This window comes from Manis pentadactyla, chromosome 18, assembly GCF_030020395.1.
Source record: "Manis pentadactyla isolate mManPen7 chromosome 18, mManPen7.hap1, whole genome shotgun sequence".
In the NCBI taxonomy this organism is placed as follows: domain Eukaryota; kingdom Metazoa; phylum Chordata; class Mammalia; order Pholidota; family Manidae; genus Manis; species Manis pentadactyla.
Window position 1 is genome coordinate 7,675,899 of NC_080036.1, and position 26,146 is coordinate 7,702,044.

Sequence of the window (26,146 nt, forward strand, 5' to 3'; positions counted from 1 at the left end):
CCAACTCCCTCTATCAAGTGAGTCAAAGAGATTGTGGGACAATGTGAAAGGATACACTAAAGTCAACACAATAGTATTATCATTAAAATTGTACACAAATAGAAGTTGGGTTTGAATGTCAGTCTAGTAGTTTTGTGAAAATAAAATAATAGGGTTTAAAAAGTAACACTTTAGGCAGACATACGCTTAAAGTTTGTTCAAAAAGAGACTTAAGAAAATCTATCAACAATTTCCTAAAAATTCACATATATGGCAAAACCTAATATTGGCCAAAAGCTTACAATGTGCATGTGCTCTGCTACGTGCTGTACTTTTCATAAGAAACCCTAAAGAGAGGTACTAGCTGTATCTTTATACTACAAATGAGAAAACCAAGGCACAGAGAATTATAAATAAAATAAATGACAGGATTGTTAAAAAGTAAATTTTCAGACATTTCCATTCCTTCATTGCTATTCAAAGCAGGCACTGTGAAAAATTACTTCAACACTGTAAGAAATACAGAAATGTTGCTAGAAATATTTAATATAAGTTCTTTGAAACAATTCCGTTAATTGTCATGACTAATAGGGCATTTTCTACTTGGATTAGTCCCTCTCCTGTTTTTTGTTAATAAGATCTTGTCCTATTTATTGTTCTTCAATGCATAATGGACCTAAGTACCTGCATCTGACAGGGTAACAATTTGTTCCTTCGTTCCTGTTCTCTACAGGTCAATCGTGCAGGCCAAGTTAACCGAATGAATTTCTCCTCTGTCACAGAGTTCCTGTTGCTGGGATTCTCTGACCTCAGAGAAATCCAGCTCATCCTCTTTGCTGTTTTTCTGTGCCTGTATCTGAGTATCCTGAGTGGGAACATTACCATTGTTGCTCCCATATGCCTGGACTGCAGCCTCCACACGCCAATGTATTTCTTCCTAGGGATCCTCTCCATCTCTGAGACATGCTACACCTTTGTTATCCTGCCCAAGATGCTCCTAAATCTGTTGTCTGTGCGCAGAACAAGTTCATTCATTAGTTGTGCCACTCAGATGTTTTTCTTCCTTGGTTTGCTGTTGCTAATTGCATGTTACTGGGGGTTATGGGTTATGACCACTATGTGGCCATCTGTCACCCACTTCAGTACTCTATCCTTACGAGCTGGCAGGTATGTGCACAACTGGCAGCCACTGTGCTGTGATTGGCCTTTTGTTCTCACTGATAGGCTCCCTCTTATTCTTTGAACTCTCTTTCCATGGCCCCAACAAGATCAACTACTACATCTGTGACATCTCACCAGTTATCCAGCTTGCCTGCACTGATCCCTCCATCAATTAACTGTTCATCATCATAGGTGGAGTTCCTGCACTCATGGTCCCCGTGACTTTCATTTGCATCTCTTATGGCTTCATTGTCCATACCATCCTGAGGTTCTCATCAGCTGAAGGCAAGCAAAAAGCCTTCTCCATCTGCATCTCCCATCTTACTGTAGTCGTTGTCTACTCTGACTGTGCCTCCTTTGTCTACTTGAGACCATCAGCCAAGTACTTGACCAGCAAAGATAGGCTTGTGACAGTGACCTATGCAATCGTGACTCCATTGTCGAACCCCATGGTGTAAAGCCTTAGCAACAAGGATGACCAGATGGCTATCTGGAAAGTGATTGGCAGAGGAGAATTTTAATCTAAAGCTCTATAATGAGAACACTTTACATCCATGAAACATCCTTTCTGAGGCCATAGCAATAGTTATAAGGATGATGATACTATTGTCTTTTATTTACATAGCACTTTATAACTTCATACTATAAGCAAACTTCTCCATGGCATTATTCTGATTGCTTAGTGGAGTACAGCCTTAAACTTGGGTTAATTATTAATTTAGATACAAGTCTCAAATAGTCTTAAACTTGCACAAGTACTTTGATCTTTCAGAATACTTAGTTAAGAATGTTACTTAGTAACTTAGTTAAGAATACTAAATTGGTCTCTTCCAGGAAGGATAAGGAACATATTTTGAATGGTGATAAGTGTAGAAGGCTCAGCCATCACAACTTGTCAATGGTATAGTAGAATCTTAGTAAGGTCCTTTACAAAAAAAGAGAAAATCATGGAGAAAATAGAATAAACCTAATTGAACATCATTAATATGACCATGAGCTATCAGTGTTGGAAATAACCCAAGTCTGTCACTTCCAATTGTTCTGTCATTGCAGGAGTCTAACCTGCAGTAATATAGCCTTTATTTGACTGCTGAGTAGGAAATTATAACACTACCAAAGTGTTATAAAGTTCAGCCATTACATATCTTGCTTCTTTTGGTCATAGACATTGTACCTAGAGATGTGTATCTTGTATCAAATGTTTCACTTACATAGCAGCAACTCAACTATTTGAATATGGATATCAACACTTTTAAATGGCTGATAACTTCTTTGATTCTCATGATATGTCAGAGTTCACAGGCCATTCAAAATCCTGGTTATCTTTCTCTGGATTGTTCTCAAGATATTTTTCATTTTATTAATAGTATCCTCCAAATGATTCCCCAGGAAATGATTCACTACTCCAAGTGACTTAGGATCATCATCTTCCTTTTTTGGAAGTCAATTTTTTACATAACTATAGCTGATATACAATATTATATTGGTTTGGGGTGTACAACATAGTTCTTTTACAATTATATACATCACTAAATGATCACCAAGGTAAGTGAAGTTACCGTCTGTCACCCTTCAAACACACTACCATACTATTGACTATATTCCCTATGCTGTACTTTCATCTCCATGATTCATTTATTTCATAACTTAGAGCATGTACCTCTTTAAGATCCTCTTACTTCCTCATCTTTTCCCCATCAGCACTAGCACACTTGTGCTCTTCTCTGACTCGTGTTTTTTAGATTGAAGGATTTTGTATTATATACCCACAATCCTATCCTTAAAAGGCCTATTTGGATTAGCTTAGTTGTATTATTGTTAAAGGCAATCTCATATTTGATATTTGTTCCCCTAAATCTATATCTTCTATTTAGGCCATCCAGCTCTTTAATACCTCACTTATAATATCTAGCCTATTGATGACCACTCTTATAACCCCATTTTGTCTCTTTTTCCACAGGCTTGAATGGCAAACAGTATTTGTATGATTTGAAAATACAATTATAGTGGATGCTTGGATTTTAATACATATTTATGAGTGAATGGCAAGAAGTACTATGGTTAACCAATACTAGCCAAGGGCCTATTGTGAGAGTGATGGTAGTATGGCAAGATGTTTTCCATCTTTGTATTTGATGCTCCACAAAATAAAGTCGCTCAGCCAGTCTCCAGAAGTCCCAATTTAGAAGCCCTCACACTTGACTTTGGCTCCATTGCATCACGGGTAGCATAGAATATATACTCTTCTCCAACACCTGTGAGTTCTAAAAAGTAATAACTCATCCCTTTAACAATGTACCTTCTTGGAAATAAAGTTATATTGGTAGGTAAAGCAGAAGAGATTAATTTGTAAAACCACAAGAATTTCCTGTACTTCACTAAGACTTCAGCAATTTTATAGTAATCTGAATGGTAGATGCAGGAGTCTGTGGGAAAATTGGACATATCTTTAAGAATTGAAATTAGGTTTAAAAAAAGAATTGAAATTAGGAAATCATTTGAGATATTTAAGGTCCCTATGTTGTCACAGAGACAGATGCTATAGTTTTGTGCTCTGTGCCATCTCTCATGTCCCCTGCCACATACCTCTTCTAAGCTGATTTTGTGACAATGATAACCCCATAACAATTATACTACCAATAGACATTGTTAAAGTTTATGTTCAATGTTCCATTGTTAAAGACTTCTTCTTTTTCATCATTTTAACAAAACCTCATTATAATGAAATCAATTGTACAAGAAAAGGTACAGAGGGTAATACTTCCCAGATCTCGAGAGCATTCTGAAATTGTCTTTTCCCTACAACACGCTTTTCCTCATCCGTCCCTCATCAAATTAGCTTTCCTAGTTCTACAGTCAGAACTTCAAACCATCCTACCTGATTACCAGCTTCAGAGTTTCACTGTAGACCCTGATCTTTTTAAAATGTTAATTTATGTAATAAAAGAGGAGACAGAAGTTGTTGAAACACCCAACCTTTAAAAATCCAGCAATTTACCTTATCTATCATTCCCCTTTACCAATTGAATGCTGCTGGAGAAAATTATATAATAAATCAGATTATTACAATAAGTTCATAATCACCACCCTCAAATGGACGCCCAAAACAATTCAGGAAAATTTTACATAATTTTTCTGAAACAAAATCAAACCTTCTGTTCTCTGCAGAAACTTTTGCACATATGCCCACGTCTATTAAAACAATTAATGATTCTCCCTTTCCAGAGCCTTCTGTCTCACTCTTTCCAAATACAATGCTACCTGATGACATTGCATCATACTTTAGATAAAATCACAAGGTATCAGACAGAAACTCGCTCTTCTTGTCACTGCATTCACAAATGTACTTGCACCCCAATTGTTCTAACATTTTCTTCTTCTTTCTTCCTGCAGTGGAAGTAGTCCCTGTTACCTTTCTCAATATCATTTCCATTTCATATTCTCTACATTTGTCTATTCCTTATTTATTGGTGCTCCCTGAATACTTCTCCATGTAATCAGGACTTTATTTTATTTTATTTTCATCTGGGACAACAGGGATTCCAAGATGACATGATGTGAATATACACAAAATATGAAGGTGTCTTAAATTTTTTCATATTTAAAAACATAAATTCTCAGCCTTATTATACCAAACCGCTCATACCATCCAACATGCAGACCTAAAGGAAGGCTGGAAAAGCTCAAAGGAACTAAGACAACTGGTATGAGAGGAAGATATTTTTATGTCCCTGTGATTTTTGAAATCTTTTAGGAAAAAGCAGGCTTAGTACAGATACTGAAAAATTAAGTGAGGAGGAATCAACTGACTGGTATCAATCTAATGAATTAATAAGGCCAGCTCTCAGATTCTATTAATTATTTACTCTTTCTTCAATGATTTACTGAGTACCTATTATGTGATGGAAGGTAGAAAGGTGAAAGAAACATCATTCCTGTTTTGAAATACTGAATTTGTGACTGAACTCAACAAACTATTTATGCAGGTAAGTGATTCTCTTGCATTAAATAAAAGATGCTGAAAGTTATATTTTTATCCACGGTAAATGGTGCTCCCTTTTACTTTTTCTTAGCATCCTTTCATCCATATTTTTAAATTAGAAGGATTGAATTGATTGTAAATGAAAAAAAAAACCTCACTCCAGAACAGGATCAATCATACTTACAATAATGCAACAAAATCTAGCCACAAAAACAAAATCTACAATTTCTGACATTTAACTAAAAGATAATAGACATTCAAACATGCAAGAGAAATATAATCCATCACAGAAGAAAAATTATTCAATAGAAACCAATCCAGAAATGACATAGATGAGATGATTATTTGAAAAGGACATTGAAATGATCATTTTAAACATATCTTATATGATTAAAAAGATAGAGGAAAATATGAGCATGATAAAACAAGTGAAAGATGTAAAAACATCCAAGTCTAATTTATAAAGATGAAAATAAATACTGTCTAGATGAAAAATACACTGGATAAGGTAAACAGTGGGCAATGCAGAAGAAAAAGTCAGTCAACTTTAACAGAACAATAGGAGCTCTCTATAATATAGCATACAAAGAAATAAAATTGAAAAAAAGAAAAACAAACCCAGAGGATTGATGACTTGTGGGAAATTATCAAGCTGTCAAATATGCACATGACTGAGGTCCCAGAAGGAGGAGCAAGAAGGGAGTCAGAACAATATTAGATGAAATAAAGGCTGAGAAATTTCCAAATCAAGGTAACATTATGCACCCACAGATCAAGAAGCTCAACACATCTCAAGCAGATTAAGAAGGAGAATGACACCAAAGTATATAATAATCTAGTTACTGAAAATGAGTGATAAAAGGAAAATCTTAAAAATAATGAGAGAAAAAGGAACATTACATACAGATCAACAAGAATAACAGATGACTTGTTATCTGAAATGATGCAAGCTAGAGTGTAATGGAGCATGTGAAAGGTACGGGGAAAAATCTGTCAACACAGAATTTTTTACCGAGGAGAAAGATCTTCAGAGATGAAGGTAAAATAAAGTCTTGTTCAGACTGTCACAAGCTGTGAACTTTTATCATTAGTAATTTGTACTATAATAAACATTAACAATATAGCTTCAGGCATAAAGGAAATGACACCAGATAAAAGTTTGTAATCACACAAAGTTAGATGAGAAAATACAAGATGCTAAGTATATTAGTAAGTATAAAATCACTTTCTTTTGCCTTTTCTTCTCCCTGAAAGATAGTTACTTAAAGCAAAAGCAATGGATTGTAAGCTTTAGAATAATAGAAGTAAAATATATGGTGATGATAGTAAAAAGAAAGGATTATAAGGTTTTTCACATGAAATTATGACATTACTTGAATAGTGACAGTGGTAAGTTATAGATGTATATTATATATCTAGAGCTATGCTAGCTAATAAAATAGCTTCTAGCCACATGTGGATATTTAATTTTAAATTAATTAACATTCAATACAATAAAAATTTCAGTTTTGAAGACACAGTAGCTACATTTTAATACTTAATTGCTACATTATTTTGTGTTCACTGCACTGAACAGCACAGATATAGATCATTTCTATTGTCACAGAATGTTTCCTTTAAACAAACACTACTAAGCCAAAAATAAGATAAAATGGAAAGCCTGTAAAAATCAGACAAAAATTAAGGCCAGAGGTTATCAGGTTAGATAAAATACCAAGATATACTCATCTAAAATCTATAAGGTACCTACTTTAATTATGAACCACAGGTAGGCTGAAGGTAGAAGGACAGAAAAATAATATACCATGTACACATAAATGAAATAAAAGCTAGAGTGACTGTATTAATCTGAGTGTTAGTTAATTTTACGGCATGGAACATTCCTTAAGAAAAAAGGTGGTGTTTTGAAATAAAATATTCAATTTACATAAAAGAAATAAAAATCCCACATGTATATGCACATTACAAGATTGAAACTTCATTAAGTAAAACACTGATGAAAATGATTGAGAAATAGATGAATCCACAATTACAGAGAAGTGTTAGAATTTCAGTCTCAGTAACTGTTAGAGCAAGTATGCCTCTAATATATAGGACTATAGAAGGATTTGGCAAGACTCCTAGCCCATGTGACCTCACTGGTATTGATGAATGCTCCACCCGGAAACAAGAGAACACATGTTCTTTTCAAGTGTGCAAGGAACATTTATCAAGAAAGGCCACATGCATGGCCCTAAACAAGTCTCAAAATATTTTTGAAAATTTAGTTAATATGAGAAGTGTTCTCAGATTAAAATTAAGTTAAACTAGAAAACAGTAACAGAAACATATCTAGAACATACCAGATAATCGACACTTAAATCACGTACTTCTAAATAACTCATAGGCCAAAGGAAAAATCGCAAAGGAAATTTTAATGATCTTAAACTTAAAAAAATGAAAACATGGCATATCAAATTATTCTGGGGATATAGCTAAGGCAGTATTTAGAGGGGAATTTATAGGATTAAATGGTTGTAGTACAAAAGAAGAAACCTAACTTTGTAGGCAAAAGATAGGAAAAAAAGGATATACATATACACACATACACATATTTTTAAGTGTGTATTTGTTATATATTATTTTATAGATTTTTATATATAAATGAAATAGTGAAGAGAAAATCAATAGAAAATGAAAAAAATTAAAAAGTATTCAATTGAAAATTCAGTAAAGTTGATAAATCTCTAGTAAGACTGATCAAGACAAAAGAGAGAGACACTGATTGTCAATATTAGGCAATAAAGAAGAGATATCTTTACATAAACTATCAAGGAAATATCATGAACAAGTTTATGTTAATAAAGCCAACAAATTAGATGGGCATGTTATTTGAATGACATACTTTCAAAGCTCACACAAGAATAAACCAATAAGAATATGCCTATATCTATTAAAAACATAGATTTTATAGTTAAAAACATTTTACAAATAAATTTTCCATTGCAGATTACTTCACAGGTGAGTTTTTAAAAACATTTGAGGGGAAAGTCCATATCAATGGACTGAATGTTTGTGTCCCCTTAAAACTCCCATGTTGGAGCTTCAACCCCAATGTGGCTGTATTTGCACTTAGGGCCTTTATGCAGGCAATTAAGGGTAAATTGGGTGTGCTCTCTCTCTCCACTATGTGAGCCCCCAGGTAAAGTGTCCCAGGATAGAAACCAAAAGGAGAGAGTTCTCACCAGGAGCTGAATAGGCTGAGACCATGATCTGGGACTGCTAGTCTCCAAAACTGTAAGAAAATGAATCACTCTTAAGACCTTCTTAAGAAAATGAAAGGCAAGCTACCCAGTGGGAGAACATATGACTAAAACATGTATTTGACAAATAAGTGTATCATGGTATAAGAATTCTTAAAGCTTAATAGTAATATTTTAAAATTTAATTTAAAAGGTGGGTAAACTATTTCAGTAGACACTTCTACAGAGAAATTTACAAGTTGTAAGTAAATGAAAAGATTGCTCAAATTAGGGCAATGCAAGTGAAAACCAATGAGAGTCCATTACGTACACTACAAAATGACCACATCAAAAGTCTGAGATTTCTTAGCATTGGTGATATTGTAAATCAACTGGAATTCTCATACATTGCTTATAAACATGTAAAGTGGTTCAGCTACTTTGGTAACTTTTTCAAAACTTAAGCAAAAATTTAAAATACCCAGTAACAACACTGCTACTGCCACCATCATCTCTTGAAGAGAAACTAGTCTACATTCAGAACAACTATCATAAGAGCTTTATTAATAAAAACCAAAAGGTACATAAACTGGTGAATAGAAAAACAAATTGTGCTCTGTCAATACAATGGTGTAGTACTCATTGATTCCAAGTAACTGATACATGTAACAACACGGAAAAATCTAAAAGACATTATGATAAGTGAAAGTAGCCAGACACAAAAGACTACATAGTGTATGATTCCACTTATGTGAGTTTCTAGAAAAGGGAAAGTAATTTGGCAAAAAGTGTATCAGTTTACCCGTGGCTAGGTCTAAGGGCTTGGGTAAGAAATTTAGTGAAAAAGGTCACAAGGAAACTTGTTGAGATTGTGGAAATGTTCTATTTGGTGATTGTTGTCTTACAACTATACGCTTTTCCAAAATTCATCAAACAGTACATTTAAATAGATGAAACTTATTGAATGGAATTTTACTTTACAAAACTGATTTTTAAAGAGATAACTGTAACATGAGAAGTGAAAAGTAATGGGTATTAAAACCTATGGTAAGGAAGTTAAGAAAAGCTTTTCATTTAATGCTTAAAATCTTGAAAACACAATGATACGCTTTCTACATTTTACATTTCACAGTAGCCACATTTTAATGCTTAATTGCTACATGCTTTTGTGTCCACTACATTGAACAGCACAGATATAGATCATTTCTATTAACACAGAAGGATTCCTTAAAACAAACACTACCAAGCCAAAAATAATATAAAATGTAATCAATACAAAATAATTAATATAAAAAGCTTGTAAAAATCAGACAAAAATTAAGGACAGAGGTTATCAGGTTAGATAAAATACATAATGTATGATTTTCACAAATCTTGGACCAATTGTTCGGTTTAAGCATTTTCATCTACAAAGGAGCCAATTAAGAAAAGATGATGACTTTTTATGGCTGAATATTCTCAATCATAATATCAGTTGGTCACAGGGATAGCAGTACAGCATGGAGAATACAGCCAATGAATCTGTAACATCTTTCTGTGGTGACAGAGAGCAACCTCATGGAGAGAGTGAGGATTTAATAATATGGGTAACTGTTAAACTACTGTGTTGTATATTTGAAACCAATATAAGATTGTTTATCAACACTACTTCAATAAATTTACAAAAAGGTAAGGTGGGGACTTTATTTGAACAAACATAAGCCAGTGCTTCTGTGGGAAAATAGTGGGGAAAGAGAGATTGAGTACAGAGGGAAAGAAGAAGAGAGAAGGAGAAATCTACAAATCTGTAAAAAAAAAAACAAGAAAAGAATAGAACAGAAAGAATGAGAGTTAGATGGGAATTTTAAAAAGCAGGTAAAAATGACAAGGTAGAACAGAAAATCAGAAGGGTGGGAGGGCAGGACTGGAAGGGCCAGAAAGTCAGAATCTATTCACAGTTTCCAACTTCATCTTCTGTGTTCAAATATGTATTCATTCAATTATGCTTTCAACAAATATTTATTAAACACCTACTATGTGTCAGATACAGTTGAATGTACAGACAATACATTAGCAAATTAGTAAAACTTCATGTAGGGTTTGTATTTTAGTGACATGGAAAAATCTGCCTTCAATTCAAGTAATTTTTGGAAAATGTTCAAAACTTATCTGCTGACCTAGAAGCAGTAGCTACTTTTTGGGGATAGTAGCTACATCATCCCCCAAATTTAGCCACATTTATGCACACACACACACACACACACACACACACACACACACTCATGCACACAGCATCAGTGTTAAAGTATTAGAGGTTGACAGGTAAACAAAGGCAAGAGTGTGGTAGGAGCTGTGCAGCAATCACCCAAGTCAGGCCTGAAGGGATTCTAGAAGCTTTTTAATTACTCGAGGCCCCATTTTCCCTGGGTCCACTTCCTTGGCAAAGCACGTTCTTCTTGGGGGCTGCCTTTACTTCCCAGTTCCTCAGAGAGTAGAAGATGGGGTTGAGAAGTGGGACAAGGATGGAGTAGAGCACAGACACTGCTTTATTGGAATTGTAGACATACATAAGCTTGGGACAGGTATAGGTGACAAGGGTCATGGAGTAGAAGAGCATTACAGCTGCCAGGTGAGAGGCACAGGTGGAAAACGCTTTTTGGTGGCCCTGAGCAGAAGGGATCCTGAGGATGGCGGTGAGAATGGTGGTGTAAGATGCTACCACTGCACAGGGGGGCGGGCAGTGACTGTGAGGGCCAAGAGGAAGTGCACTAGCTCTGCCTGTGAGGAGTTCTCGCAGGAAACACTAAGGAGTGGTGTGATATTGTGGAGGCAGTGATTGATCTGAGGCGTGCCACGGCAGTGGAGTCGGGCTATGGAAACCATCTTCACGGCGGCAGTCACAAGTCCACAGAACCAGCATCCCCCGGCCAGAGCACCGCAAAGCCAGTTGGTCATGATAACTGGGTAGCATAGTGGATTACAAATGCCTACATAGTGGTCAAAGGCCACGACAGCCAGGAGAATGTACTCAGTGCAGACAAAGGTCACAAAAAAGTAAAGTTGAGTCATGCAGGCATTGAATAAAATGGTCCTGGAATGGCTGAAGAAGTCTACCAGCACCTTGGGGCTGATGACTCTGATGTACCACATCTCCAGGAAAGAGAGGTTTCTCAGGAAGAAGGAAAAGGGCTTGTGCAACTTTCCATCACTGTGAATGCCGAGGATGATAAGAAAGTTCTTTATTAGGATCAGTAGGTAGATCACCAGGAAAACAAAGAAGAGGAGCAGCTGGAAGCCTGGTCATGTTGGAAATCCCAGAAGAATGAAATGTGTCATCACCATATGGTTGTAGACCTCCAGAACCTTGGTGATCACAACCGTCTTTGGGCCCAGACAAAATCAGTTCCTTCCACACCCCAAGAAGGACCCTATGGTTACTGACATTGATGAGGCCACCGCCAGCAAACTCACCATGAGAAGCTCTCCTGCCTTTCTTTCTTTACTTCCTTCTATATTATGATTGAAACGAAAGTTTTGAGCAAAAATATGCTTTAGGGAGTTTATATATATATATTTTCAAATTATGCCAAGAGAGATAACTCATCCAAAGTCATGCAGAAATGCAATTAGAACCTCCGGACTCCCAGTTCTTTGCCGATACAACACTCCTGGGCACGAGAGGATGGCGTTCATGCCGTCCTTTCACAATAGGCAAGATCCCCACGTACTGCCTCTGGGAAGGGGGCAGGAGATTCAATTGCTCATTCCCCAGGTTTAACTTGCCTGACTCTGGAGCAGTCACACGACCCCTCTAATCTGTGAAATGGAGAATCTTTTTTTAAACCGATTTAACCAGGTTATAAAGCTTCAATGAAGCAATATGTAAGCAAACACACAGGACTCATAGCAAATTTGATATGAATATTCAGCAGCTTCTAAGAGAACAAAACTGAATGGATAACATAAAAGGTAATGTTTCCTCTGATCCAACGCACTGTATAGAGATCAGGAGTTTTTAAACACTTTTACTTTAGCTAAGTGAACATATTACATAAGCCTTCAGAATATTAGTTTCATTATTTCTAAGGTGGATGTTTATGACTACATCACATTTTCTGAACTTCTAATGAGCTGTAGAGTTTAAATTAGGTTCCCGTGGATATTGCTGTTATTTTATGACAATACAGTAATAATACCTGCAAACTCTGCCAAAAAAATAACAAAGATCTAATGGTAGGATCAGAAGCCATTGTTAATGAGAAAGGGGGAAAGGACTGTAGGACCTTTCAAGGGTATGAGATTAAAGAATTATGATTTGTTTGGAAGAAACATCTGAAAAAAATGAAAAACCAAGATACCTTCTGCCATTAAGTCCCTTCTAAATTTCTATTGACCCTAACGGTCACTGTTGTTCTTATTTCTCAACAACCTTGTTTTATGGCATAAATATGTGGGACAATTTTGGAAGACTATGATTTTTCCATGACAAAATGGTGATGGAATAAAAGAGCTGGAAAACCACTGCCCACCCCAGCCATTTCTCTCTTCCTGCTGAGATGTCAGCTTTAGGATCCTAAAGAACAGAATAGTCAACTCTTAACACACAAACACACACTCAGCCCAAAACATGACCTTGCTCACCACAGTCTAGGATTCTCTAGGAGTGGGATATTGGCACTTATAAAAAAGACATGGCCTATGAATCTTCCCTACCTTTTCTCTTGGTCTGCTACTTCTTTTCTTAATCAATCAATTAAGTAAGTAATTTTGGTGTCATTAATATACAATCACATGAGCAACATTGTAGTTACTAGATTTCCCCCATTATCAAGTCCCCACCACATACCCCATTAGAGTCACTGTCCATCAGCATAGTAATATGCTACAGAATCATTACTTGTCTTCTCTGTATATACTGCATTTCCTGTGTAACCCCCACCACTACATTATGTGTGCGAATCATAATGCCCCCTTTTTCCCCTTATCCCTCCCTTCCCACCCATCCTCCCTAGTCCCTTTCCCTTTGGTAACTGCTAGTCCATTCTTGGGTTATGTGAGTCTGCTGCTGTTTTGCTCCTTCAGTTTTTGCATTGTTCTTATACTCCACAGAGGAGTGAAATCATCTGATACTTGTCTTTCTCTGCCTGGCTTATTTCACTGAGTATAATACCCCCTAGATCCATCCATGTTGTTGCAAATGGTAGGATTTGTTTTCTTTTTATGGCTGAATGATATTCCATTGTGTATATGTACCACATCTTCTCTATCCATTCATCTACTGATGGACACTTAGATTCTTCCATTTCTTGGCTATTGTAAACAGTGCTGTGATAAACATAGGGGTGCATATGTCTTTTTCAAACAGGGCTCCTGTGTTCTTAGGGTAAATTCCTAGGAGTGGAAATCCTGGGTCAAATGGTATTTCTATTTTAAGTTTTTTGAGGAACCTCCATACTGCTTTCCACAATGGTTGAACTAATTTACATTCCCACCAGTGTAAGAGGATTCCTCTTTCTCTGCATCCTTGCCAGCATTTGTTGTTCCTAGTCTTTTCTATGTTGGCCATCCTAACTGGTATGAAGTGATATCTCATTGTGGTTTTAATTTGCAGTTCCCTGATAATTAGTAATGTGGAGCATCTTTTCATGTGCTTGTTGGCCATCTGAATTTCTTCTTTGGAGAAGTATCTGTTCATATCCTCTGCCCATTTTTTAATAGGGTTATTTGTTTTTTGGGTGTTGAGGCATGTTAGTTGTTTATATATTTTGGATGTTAACCCCTTGTCAGATGTGTCATTTACAAATATATTCTCCCATATTGTAGAGTACCTTTTTGTTCTGCTGATGGTCTCCTTTGCTGTAGATAAGTTTTTCAGCATGATGTAATCCCATTTGTTCATTTTTGCTTTTGCTTCTCTTACACAAGGAGATGCATTCAGGAAAAAGTCACTCATGTTTACATTCAGGAGATTTCTGCCTATGTTGTCTTCTAAGAGTTTTATGGTTTCATGACTTACATTCAGGTCTTTGATCCAATTTCAGTTTACTTTTGTGAATGGGGTTAGACAATAATCCAGTTTCATTCTCCTTCATGTAGCTGTCCAGTTTTGCCAACATCAGCTGTTGAAGAGGCTATCATTTTCCCCTTGTATAACCATGGCTGCTTTATCGTATATTAATTGTCCATATATGCTTGGGTTTATATCAGGGCTCTCTAGTCTGTTCCATTGTTCTATGGGTCTGTTCTTGCGCCAGTACCAAATTGTCTTAATTACTGTTGCTTTGTAGTAGAGCTTGAAGTCAGGGACTGTAATACCCCCCACTTTAATCTTCATTCTCAGGATTGCTCTGGGTCTCCTTCTTTTTAGTATCTGTGTTTGAGTCCCACCCACATGAAACCTACTTCCCAAAAGTTTAGACCCACTGTCCTCACTGCCTTTTTCTCACTACATCTCCATCTTTTCAAATGGACACATGAAATTAACATGTTTATTGTTGCCTGGGAGTAATAGTACTGTTTGGGAAGCCCTGCCTTGGTTCATAGTAATAAGATCCCAGTCTCCAGAGCTCTGTGCCTGAACTCATTCCCTCGATGTATTTTTATATTCCAGAAATGTTTAGACAAGACATTATGCCTGAAAATCCTTTTTTCTAGGACCCTCAATGCCCTTCAGAAGAATCCTAGCCTACCTACAACATTTTAAGAATGCTCTAGGAAATAAGAGAATGTAATGTGTTCTCAGATCTTCAGCAATATATATTGTCATTTTCAAAGAAGATGTCTTAGACTTGAAGATGGAAATAAAAACAGCTCGTTGAATTTTCAGAGAAATAATTAATAAACAAGGTGGAGGGAGGTTGTTGTCACAGGAACTATGCATTCTTTCACTTAATTCCAGCAGAAATATAAAAGTTCAGATGCAGTACCACCAGACAAATAATCACAAGGTAAAGATACAAAAAATAAAAATAAAATAAAGAAGTATGTATACAGTATTGAACATCTGACTGAGCAGCTTTATCATTTAGGCATGGAACTTAACTTCAAGCTTTCTACTACTCAAATAAAAGAAGAAAAGAATGAGAAGTATAGTATGATAACATTTGATCCTTAAAACTCTCCATATATATAATATGTATGCATGTACGTACCATATGGCATGTATAGATAACATATATATTAAATAAATAATTGTTGCATTTGATAGTAAGAAAATTAATGTACAAGGGGGTAGTATGCTTTGCCAAAAGTCACATGCAATGTAAATACAGTAATGGGTCTAGGGTCCAAATCTTCAGGGGTAGATTATCCTAGTCATATCTAATAGCTTCCAAGATTTTATAGAGTCCATATGGCAGATATATGAGGAAGCGAGCAAGGCTCAAGTGGCTAACAACCTTCTCTCCAACAGAAGATCTATAGCTAGTGGATCTCTGAGGAGGCTATGCTGAATATATGGCTGTATTTTCACAGTCAGACGATGCTCCATATTTGCATATCTTTTTATCACATTATTATATTTGACCCTCATAATCATAGAGTTAGCAAGGACAAATATTAAGAGACACTTGACCCAGAAATATTAAATATTTAGCTCATGATCACAAGTCTAATTGCTTAATGACAGAATTGAAATAAAAAACCCAAATTACTTTTTATTCCCCACTACTTTTTCTGTTTGAGTAAGCAGAAGATAATCTATGAGTTGAGTGTTTTTTCCTTTTGAGCTTCAAATTGTACCATTTAAAACTGCTAAAACTCTCCTAAGGAATAGAAGTTTAGGGAGTAAAGAATCCAAGTGCCAGGGTAAGAGCCGGGAGACAGGTGAGATCCAGGTAAAGACTCCAGTACCCTGGATCTCAAACACATTACCTAGCAGCAGCTTTAAACCATCTCTCTGTGTTTTGTAACCAACTCTCTGCTATCCATTGTGGTCTTAGCCGATAGGATAACAGTATTTTAAATCAGTGGAATTTTATTTCAGGTTTTTTTTTTTTCAAATAAGGGAGGTGAATCCCAGAAAGGGAAGTGATTTTCCCATTGACATCAAACAACTATATAGTGGTAGAGGAGCAATTTATTGATAATGATGTTTCAGTCCCTAGCAAGCATAACTAGCTTATTATCTTACACACTCCACGCAATTCAATTCCTTCTCTAGACCAATGATGTAGGTGTAAAAGGGAGAAACAATCTTAAATTTTAGCTTGATTTGAACATAATTCTAAGAGTTAGTATGAGTCTTGCGGTCAAGATGGTTTTCAAAATGCCTTTGCATAAACTGTCACAATTAATAGTCCAATGTATTAATTATACACACACACACATATGCACACACACCTCTAAAGAAATGGAAGGGTATATTCAGCTCTAGAAACACAGGATCTTAGAGCTGCAAGGGACCTGAGAAATCATATTATTTAACTCCTTGCCAATTTTGTGACTCTCAAATGCATAAATCTAGTATTCACTTAACCTTTGCCTGATCCTCTCCAGGAACAGGAAACAGTATCTACAAACAAAGATTTACTTTTAAAAAAGTAATCTCTGATTGGGACATAACAGGGGTTTCTCCTATAGAATATGATGCTGCCACATTTGTGGGTTCTGGTTCTGGTTTCTGGAGCTGCAAAGAATAAGTCATTTCTTTTTCAAAGGATAGTCTTTAAATCTATGAAAACATCTGCCAGGTCCATTTAGTCTCCAATCTCCCTCTTCCTCCCTACCAATCTATTACCTCTACCTATGTTTACCTTCCTTAGACTAAAACATTCAATTTCTATCTCTCTCCTCTGTATATATGTCTATATGATCTATATGATCTATATGTGTGAAAGTTATCTATATCTATCTATCTATCTATCTATCTATCTATCTATCTATATCTATCATCCATCTATATCTATCTATAATCAAGCTGTTTACCTCCCCTGAAGTTTGTGGTTATCCTCCTTGAATGATACTATTTCAACTGAGGCATATAATGGGGACCAGTGTCAGAAAAGTTGTGTAAAAGTCTCATGGAAGATAAAGTTTAATTTCATTCTGAAACACAATCTACAGGAATAGTTCCATGCTGCTGAGTCTTCCAATGAAAAGAGCCAGGAGGCTCTGGCTCTGATTTCCTAGGGATGATGGGGGTGCTTTCCCAGTAGGTAGTGGGCCATAAGCATGGTGATCACACTGGGACTGATAAGCTTTCTGCTCTGTTGTTTGTAGAGAAATAGATGCCTTAAGCTAAAAGTGAGGAGCAAGAGAGAAAAAGTGGTCAAAGCACTCCTGACAATGCCAACATTTAAAAAATTGTCATGCCAGCTCTGAGGGATCCAGAATCTCTAAAGTGGAATGTAGGTAGTGAGAAACAACTATTTGTGCTCCATCCACCATCTCTTGCAGGTAGATGAGGAAAAATGACCGGCTGATCAGAGGTGGACATATCAGTCTTGGACCCTCAATGACAAGACATTTTCTAAAGGGGACAAACACATTTTTACATGTGCCAGTCAGTTTTAATGGGGTGTAGTTCTAGTCCATCTCCCTTTTCCTAGCACCTCTTAGAAACAAATATGCTTCAGGGATCTATGCATTGCAGCTCCCTAGTGTGTAGCAGGGGATAATAATTAGCTGCCATGTAGTGACTCCCTCTATACCTCTCAGCTGCTATTATAAGTTGGTTTTGAAGACTTTAGGGAAAAATCTATATTTCACATCCCTGGTCCCCTAAACCCTTGATAACTTTTCAAAACCATGGCTTATGTTTTGAAATAATTTTCTTCCCATCTAGGTAGTTTTAGGAAAGTGGTTTGTTTCTACTGGTACAATTTTGTATATGATTAATCTTTGCAGTTTATCTCAGAATCTCAAATTGAAGGTAAAAGTGATCACATGATGTACTCTTTGAATAAACAGCATAGGGTAAAGAGAGTATTACCTTCTTCTTCTTATGGTACTATGAAGAGAAGTGAAATTTGTCTTTGTCCTCTAAGGAATTGTAAGTTATAAACACTGTAACCAGCCTCACTTTGCCAGCCCCTGCCCTCATGTAACATAAAAACACACGTGCACTCTCATACCTATGATGTACCCACCATTCCTCACATACACAGATTCATTTGTGGACTGTCATACATTAATTATCTTTTCTCTGCCACTTTCTCTCTTTCTGTCCCTTCAGATTAGTCCTGGATTCTGCACTTTGCAAGGCATGGAGTCTTGGTGCTGCATTAAATGGAGGTGTATTCAGGAGAGCAGGCCAGGAGAGCAATTTTGGAGAGTCAAACCTTTCTCATCTAGAGTGGGATCCTATCATAGAGTCTTAAAATCACATGCCCCCCTATATTATACAATATCTCTGAAACCCTCACATTATTTTCATATAGGTCAATGTACATAGATGATGAAGAAATCTTTGTGAATTGAAATTAATCTGTATGTGAGCTAAGTTCTCTCCCCAGCTATGCACTGTTGCTATACTGCTCATCACAGGCTCAAGGAAGATAATCTATTTTAAAAAATCAATAAAATGAGAGCTCTAAAGAATTGATGATTTAAATAAAAATAATTTTCCGATGTCCCCTGCTTCCCTTCATAAGAATAAGTAATTAAAAGCCAGCCAAATTCTGCCTTTGGAAATACCTGAGAGTCTCTTTTCCACTCACCATTTCTCAGTGATGTAACTTAAACTCTTTTCTTGGCCTTGTCAGGCACCGCCAGGGCACTGAGAAAGGAGAAGAAACCATGTAGACCAGGAGGAGTGAGGCAGAGCCCCTTACTGGGGGGTTGCTGGGCAAGTCTGGTTGATTCAGCTTAAATCAGATGCAGATGGAGCTGTTTGTGCCTCTGCTTGCTTCCAAGCTGTGGGAGAGCATGAACTAACTTCCTCCACCCACAGGGTCCTCCGAACAGACACAGCCCTCAAGAAAGAATTTGGCCTTTGTAGGGCTCAAGGGTGCCCTAGGGGACTACTGTGGGGATCCATCCCATACTAAGTGAAGCACAAGAGAGAGCTTAAGGTGATTTAAAACACACTGCCCTTATCCCACCACACTCTGGGGATAAGGAAGGTGAGGGAAAAGTGTGTGTGTGTGTGTGTGTGTGTGTGTGTGTGTGTGTGTGTGTCCTCTTCTTTTTCTGGAGAATGGTCTGACAAATCATAACATCTTGTCGTGGGAGATAATGCTATAATTCAGTTCATTCAACAGAAAAAGAATGGTATTTACCAAGTATATGAGCACACACAATCCTTCAGAAAGAATTTAGAACACGTGTAGTTACTCTCATCGGTAAATAGTACATATTCAGAAGTATATAAGGGTATTTAGAGAACGCAGAAGGTAGTGAGACTATAGAAAACAGTGGCATGGCAATTAGACAACTCTTTAGGTGTGTATTCTACACACAGGTTACAATACCTGCACACACAGGAATGGTCAGCCTGAGAACTACAGACTCAGAACCAGGGCAGACCAGGAGCAGATCTTTTGGGATCTGATGTGCCTCACTATGAAGGCGGCTGACCAGTGTAGGAGCTAGTACCTTTCTGGAGTTGGAGAAAGATGAGGATTAATCAAGATAAAATTACCTTCCCGAATATATAATAAAGGTCTTTATTAAAATATCAGAATTCCCTTAAGGAAGACTAGGAAAATCCTCAGATTCCAAGGGCCATAGTACATATTTCCAGTAAGCACTATTACTGGAATAGTTACAGTTTAATGGAAAAATCATCACCATTTTGTGTTCATTATTTTCCAACTAAATAAAAAAATTCAAAAGGAAAGTTCTCCCACTTTTGTCAATCAGAAAACTGAGACAATATTTCATTTGCAGGGAGTTTCCTACCTCATTAGTGGTTCTTTGGTGTGTCAACCATCTGTATAAGCCTGACTATTCATTTATGCAATAAGTATTGACTTCTAAGTGTGAGGAACTGTGCTGGTCATGAGTCAGTAGTCCTTTCAAGTAGTTTCACTGTAATAGTTGTATTCAGCCCTTCGGCATTTGCTGATGTACTTCAAGAAACAGAACCTCCTCTCTCATCCAAACTCCAGTCAATAGGAAACACAGCTTTAATGCCATTACCCTTACCCAGAGACAGAAAATGTGATACAGAATATTAAAAATTGCTGTGAAATGCAATAGATAGAATGTGACTTTCAGTTAAGGAAAACATGGTTTCGATCTGCACCTCTCACTTACTAAAATGGCCATCATCCAGAAGACAAGAGACTGTATGGTGAGGATGTAGTTGAAAGGGAACCCTTATGCACTGTTGGTGGGAATGTAACTTAGTCCAACCACTATGGGAAATAATATGGAGGTTCCTTAAAAAATTAAAAATAGATCTATCATATGGTCCAGCTATTCCACTACTGGGTACATACCCAAAGGAGATGAGAACAGTATTTCAAAGAGAGATTAGCACTCCTGTGTTTATTACAGCATTATTCACAGTAGCCAAGATATGGAAACAATCTATATGATTATCCACGGATGAATGGATAAAAAAGATGCAGTATATATATTGATTATTCAGCCATGGGAAAGGAGGATGTCCTGCTATTTGTGACAACACTGACAGACTGTGAACACATAATGTTAAGTGAGATAAGTCATACAGAGAAAGACCTGTGCTGCATTATCTCACTTATAGGTGGATTCTGACAAAATAGTCAAACTTGCAAAAACAGATACAATGGTGGTTGCCATGGGTGGGGTGGGTGGGGAGATAAGACTGATGATGTTTAAGGGTACAAATTTGTAGTGAGTAGTAAAATAAACCAGAGATCTAATGCACAGTGTAATGAATATAGACAATATTGTCCTATAATTATGTAATGTGATAAACTTAGACACAAAGGCAATCATATTACAAAATATAAATGTATCAAAGTAACACAGTGTTAGCTCTGTGAGGAATACAAATTCTCAAGCCTCTTCCAGCATGATGTTCTTCATTTTTTTAAAGTGATACTAACATTAAACCAAAAGTTAGTATTGAGCAGTAGTTCGGAGTATGGACTAACCCTAGGTTTGAAGCCTGGCCCTGCCACGTCCTAGTTACATGACCATCAGAAAGTTACACTGTCTCATCTTTTTATTGAAAAAGTGGGGTAAAAATTGTACCAATTTTAGAATTATTGTGATCATTCCATGGGTTAATCTATGTAAGGTGTTTAGAATAGCACCTGCCATATGATGATAGGCTTATTAATTCATGCTATTATTTGTATTTGTATCATTCCTAGCAAATTGAAGGTGTTCAAAAGTTAACTAATTTAATTTCAGATTTAATCTGTAATATGCTTGCATGTGAGCATGAGAATTTGGGACATTTTTAGAATTTCCTAAATAGTTGAATGAAATAATGAAGCTGTTTCTAATTAAGTGACTCATAAATTAGCTGGATTCTCTAGGGATTGCCTCATCTCTGCAGTATTCGTTTTAAACTAAAGCTGGAGCCCACTATATGCTACTCCTTAATGAAAGTTCTCTTCACTCAATTGGCAAAATTTGGTAGAAGACAGAATGATTGAATCTCTTAGAAACTCAATTAAAAAATTCCTGTACTTAGAGTTCTCAAGAGTAGAGACTCCTCCCCATTGTTTGTTAATACAGTGTCTGGTGCTTACAGGCACCTAAAAATCTGTTGGGTATCTGAATGAATGAATTGAACAGGGTCTTATTTTATTTATACAGCATAATAATAAGTGTACAGTTTCAATGTAGAGGAAGACAAGGAACAGTAAAAGGACTTGATTAATTAAAAACCATCATGGGGAAGTTTATGGACAAAACTACAATTACTACCTCAGAATTTTTTAAAATTACCTTCCTAGCTACTATCGTGAATTTACCCCTCATAAAAACAAAATATGGGCTTTTCTTATTATAACTGTATATAATTACTCCTTGGTATGTAAAACCTGCAGTTAGAACTATAGGAGTTTAAAGCAAAAAAAAAAGAGGAATTTTAGGTTGTCTCTTGTATCCTGCTGCAGAAGAAAAAAAGCAGTTAATTAAGGGGTAATATTTTTAAAAAGGTGAGCCAGTACCCTTGAGTAGAATGAGAAAAAGTATAGAGCTTATATACTGTAGTATGTCTGACTGGAGAAATATTCAAGAGGAATATGCATTTATTTTTGGTAAGGAGAAATAGAGTGATTTGTAAGTAAGTTAAAGTATATTGGAAAAACTCATATTTTTCCTCATATTTTACAATTATTTTTGAAAATTGTATATATTTTAATTTTCTCTCTTAAGTTACAGAAATTTTGAGGCAGATAACCACATTTTGTGCTTTTTATGTAATGTCTTATGAATTAAAAGCATATAATTTATGCCTTTTTTTTAAACTCAAACACATTCTTAATTATGATTATCAGTGCTGCAGTTTTAAAAGAGATTAATTTTATATTAAGAATCATAATTAACTTGTCTCCATGCCACTTCCTTGGTCCCTTTGTGTTCTCCTTCTCTGGTGAAAAGTTGGCTACACTGAGTACACATTCATAACCTAAGAAAGTAAGTAAAATAAAATAAAGTGTGTCAAAATAGAATGAAATGAAACTGACCTGTAGTAGCTATTGGAATTGTAGAAGTAGTATCTGAGAAATATCCAGCCTTTCTCAGGCTAATTCTCAGGCCTGTGAATTACAGCTTTAAAGAGTGAATATTATACTTGACAAATGACAAAGATGAGATATTGGGGTCATGATCTTTTTCTGGGAAATCAGAAAAACATATTTCATTCAAAATATTTTTTTTAAAAAACCTGAAATAAAAATCACTAAAAGTATAATAATATAACTAAAAAAATAAAAATTCTAAAAGAATGTGTTAAAGGAAAGGACTCGGCTCAGTGCTGCAGGGAAGTGAGATGAGAGACCAAAGTCAGGAAAGCAAAGTAAGTTTTAATACACTCTGCACAGAGCAGCAGAGTGGGCCTGCCTAAGGTGAGACAGGCAGGAGTGGACGTTCTTTCTGAGGCTTCTTGTGTGTGGTTTTGGGAGGGAAGAGAGGTCCTTGATTAACAGCTGTCAGCTCTCTAGGCTTGTTCTGATTGGTGAACTGGGAACAGGGGCTGTGCTGTGCCTGTGCTTCAGCTGTTTCTTATCCGGGGTGGCCCTGGACATTTCCTGAGTCACTCTTGGACCCTGTGATTTCATCTGATTAACTCTCGGAGTCATTTCTGGATTTCTGGCTCTATTTGATCAACTCCCTGAGTCATCTTTGGGGGGCCCTTTCTCCTTTTCATCCCACTCACTTCTGTCTTTCTGCCTAACATTCCCCCCCTCAAGCAGTTGGGACCCAAATCACTGGAATGGGGGGTGATGACTTCTCTGGCTGCTTCCTGCAAGTGAGGCATGATGTGGTCATTTGGGTCCCTCTGCTTGTTGACTGTCAGGATGGTGGAGATTAGGACAGTAAGGGTGTCCATCTAGGGGCCCCAGGAAGATAGCTGATTACATTTTTGGGAAGGGCTTGAATCCTTGTAACAATAGGACTTTGGCCTCAATGGACTTTAGTCTGGAAGAAACAAATTTAGTTAAGAGATTTAGTAAGCATGGTCCAAATAGTAGGGCTAGTAGAAGCATCAGTATGTGTTCTGTTAAGAGAAGCAACCAGGATGCCCAGGTCCAAATCTGAGACCAGTTGCCCCAGTATTCTGATAGTTGTTGTTGGATTCAGGAGGCATGTTCAGAAAGCTTTTGGACAGTGTCTCTAACTAAGCCAGACTAGTTAGCATTAAAACAACATTCCTCATTTAGAAAGAGGTATAGGCCTCCCTTTACAGCAGTCAAGAGGTCCAGTCCTCTTCTGTTTTGAACAGTTTTATGCTAAGGAGCCTATATGATTTTGAACGGTTATAATACTTTGGGAAATTTCTTCTAGGCTGTCAGAAAAATCTTTGGACAGGCTTTGGTAACAGGACAGAGAGATAGTCCAGCTATGCCAGAGCCTAGTCCTGTGGTGGTTCCTAAGCCTATTAAGATAGGAATAAATTGTATAGCTCATTGACCTCTTATGTCAGAAGACAGAGGAATGGTCAATGATTGGTTACTGGGTACTATGTCAGTGTCTGGGGCCAAGTGGTCTAAGGTAGAAGTCCCAGTCCAATTAGCTGGTAGGCACAAGTCGGTATTTAATCCACATAAGAAAAAACGGCTTGGTTTTTGAGGCAGAAATTGGTTATGATGGAAAACAAGTGGTGAGTTTGCCCAAATTTTTTACTTAGAAATCCAAGGGCCACTCCTTGTCTTTCACTGGAGTACAACTGGAATGGCCTGGCTAGGTTTGAGAGTCCTAGGGCAGGGGCCCGTGTTAACAGGTCCTTAAGCAGTTTAAAGGTTTAGAGTCATCCTTTCCTTTTAGGACTTAATAGAGAGGCTGTGCAATGAGTCCATAATTTCCATAACCTGCAATATCCTCTTAGTCCTAGGAAAGTCCTGAGTTGTTTGTGGGTAGTAGGTTGGGGAAGGGAAATAATGGCCTGACTCAGTCTGGAGAAAGGCCTCTCTTTCCTGGAGTAAGGATTTTCCCAGGTAAGTGACCTTTTGTTGTACTAATTGAGCTTTGGCCCTTGAAACTTTTTATCCCAACTCAACTAAGAAATTAAGGGTTTGAATGGTATGATTAATGGAGTCTTGTTTTGTGGGGGAACAGATTAAAAAATCATCTACATATTGTATGAGTGTACCTTCATTGTTCAGGTGCAGGTGGGCTAAGTCCTGGGACAAGGCTTGTCCACAAAGGTGAAGACAGTCTCTAAACTCCTGGGGGAGGACAGTCCAGGTTAGCTCGCCAGAGGTGTTTCCTGGAGTGGTCCATTCAAAAGCAAATAGTGACTGTGACTGTTTCTCTGATTGGATGCAGAAGAAAGCATCCTTGAGATCTAGAGTTGTAAACCACAAGGTGTCAGGTGGAATAGCTCCTAATAGAGTACATGGGTCAGGGACCACCAGGTGGAGTGGCACAACTGCCTTGCCAAAAATTCTTAGATCCTGGACTAGATTCTTTTTGATGGCCAGGATTGGAGTATTATAAGGTGAATTAGTTGGAACTAGCAGCTCATGTTCAAGGTATTCGGAAAGTAGAGGCTGCAGGCCTTTATGAGCCTCAGGTTTTGTAGGATATTGTTTATTGCTAGAAAACTTAGCTGGATCTTGGAGCTGGATGACTACTGGGGTGGCATACTTAGACCTTCCTGGTATTCCCGTATCCCAAATGGCCGGATTGATAGACTGCTCCCAGTCCTGAAAAGCTCAGGAGGGGATTTTGGGAACAACTAGATGTTGGAGAGGAGTTTGATTAGCTGGGGGAAAGCTAAAAATCATCCTGGTGTGTAATTTTTCTAGTATGTCTCACCCCAGAATGGAAATACGGCATTCTTTTACACCTAAAGATGGATGTGAAAAATAATGGCTGTGGTGGAGATATCCTAAGGGAGGAGTGAAGGGCCGAGTAGTATGGGTCCCTGTCACTCCAAATACTGTACAAGTTCGAGAGGATAGGGGTCCAGAATAGGAACTGAGGACAGAGTAGGAGGCTCTGGTGTCAATTAAAAAGAAAATTGTCCTACCTGCCATGTCCATGGTTACCCTAGACTCTAGTCCAGTGATGTCGATGTCATGGATTGAGGCTGACCGGCCAGGGCCTCTTCATTCCTGTGTAAGGAGCTCAAGGACCATGGGCAGCTCCAATGGCCCAGGGACCCTGTGGCCCATGGGACAAAGGTCAGCCCAGTGACCCATTTCCTAACATTTGTAACAGGGAGACTGTGGAGGCTTGTCTCTATTAGAACAGCTCTTGGCCCAATGCCCGG

General features: G+C 37.2%; 1 protein-coding gene and 1 pseudogene across 1 annotated transcript; one reads left to right on the plus strand and one right to left on the minus strand.

The window, feature by feature from the left end:
- The first annotated feature begins 739 nt into the window (after positions 1-739).
- LOC118935898 (olfactory receptor 10R2-like) lies at positions 740-1,661 on the plus strand (annotated as a pseudogene).
- Positions 1,662-10,720: 9,059 nt separating this feature from the next.
- Positions 10,721-25,916, minus strand: LOC118935896 (olfactory receptor 6Y1-like). Its single transcript, XM_057494856.1, is given in 5 exon segments — positions 10,721-11,058; positions 11,061-11,703; positions 11,794-11,831; positions 25,022-25,585; positions 25,904-25,916. Coding segments are annotated over 5 exon segments (1,596 nt in total).
- Between the last annotated feature and the right edge of the window lie 230 nt (positions 25,917-26,146).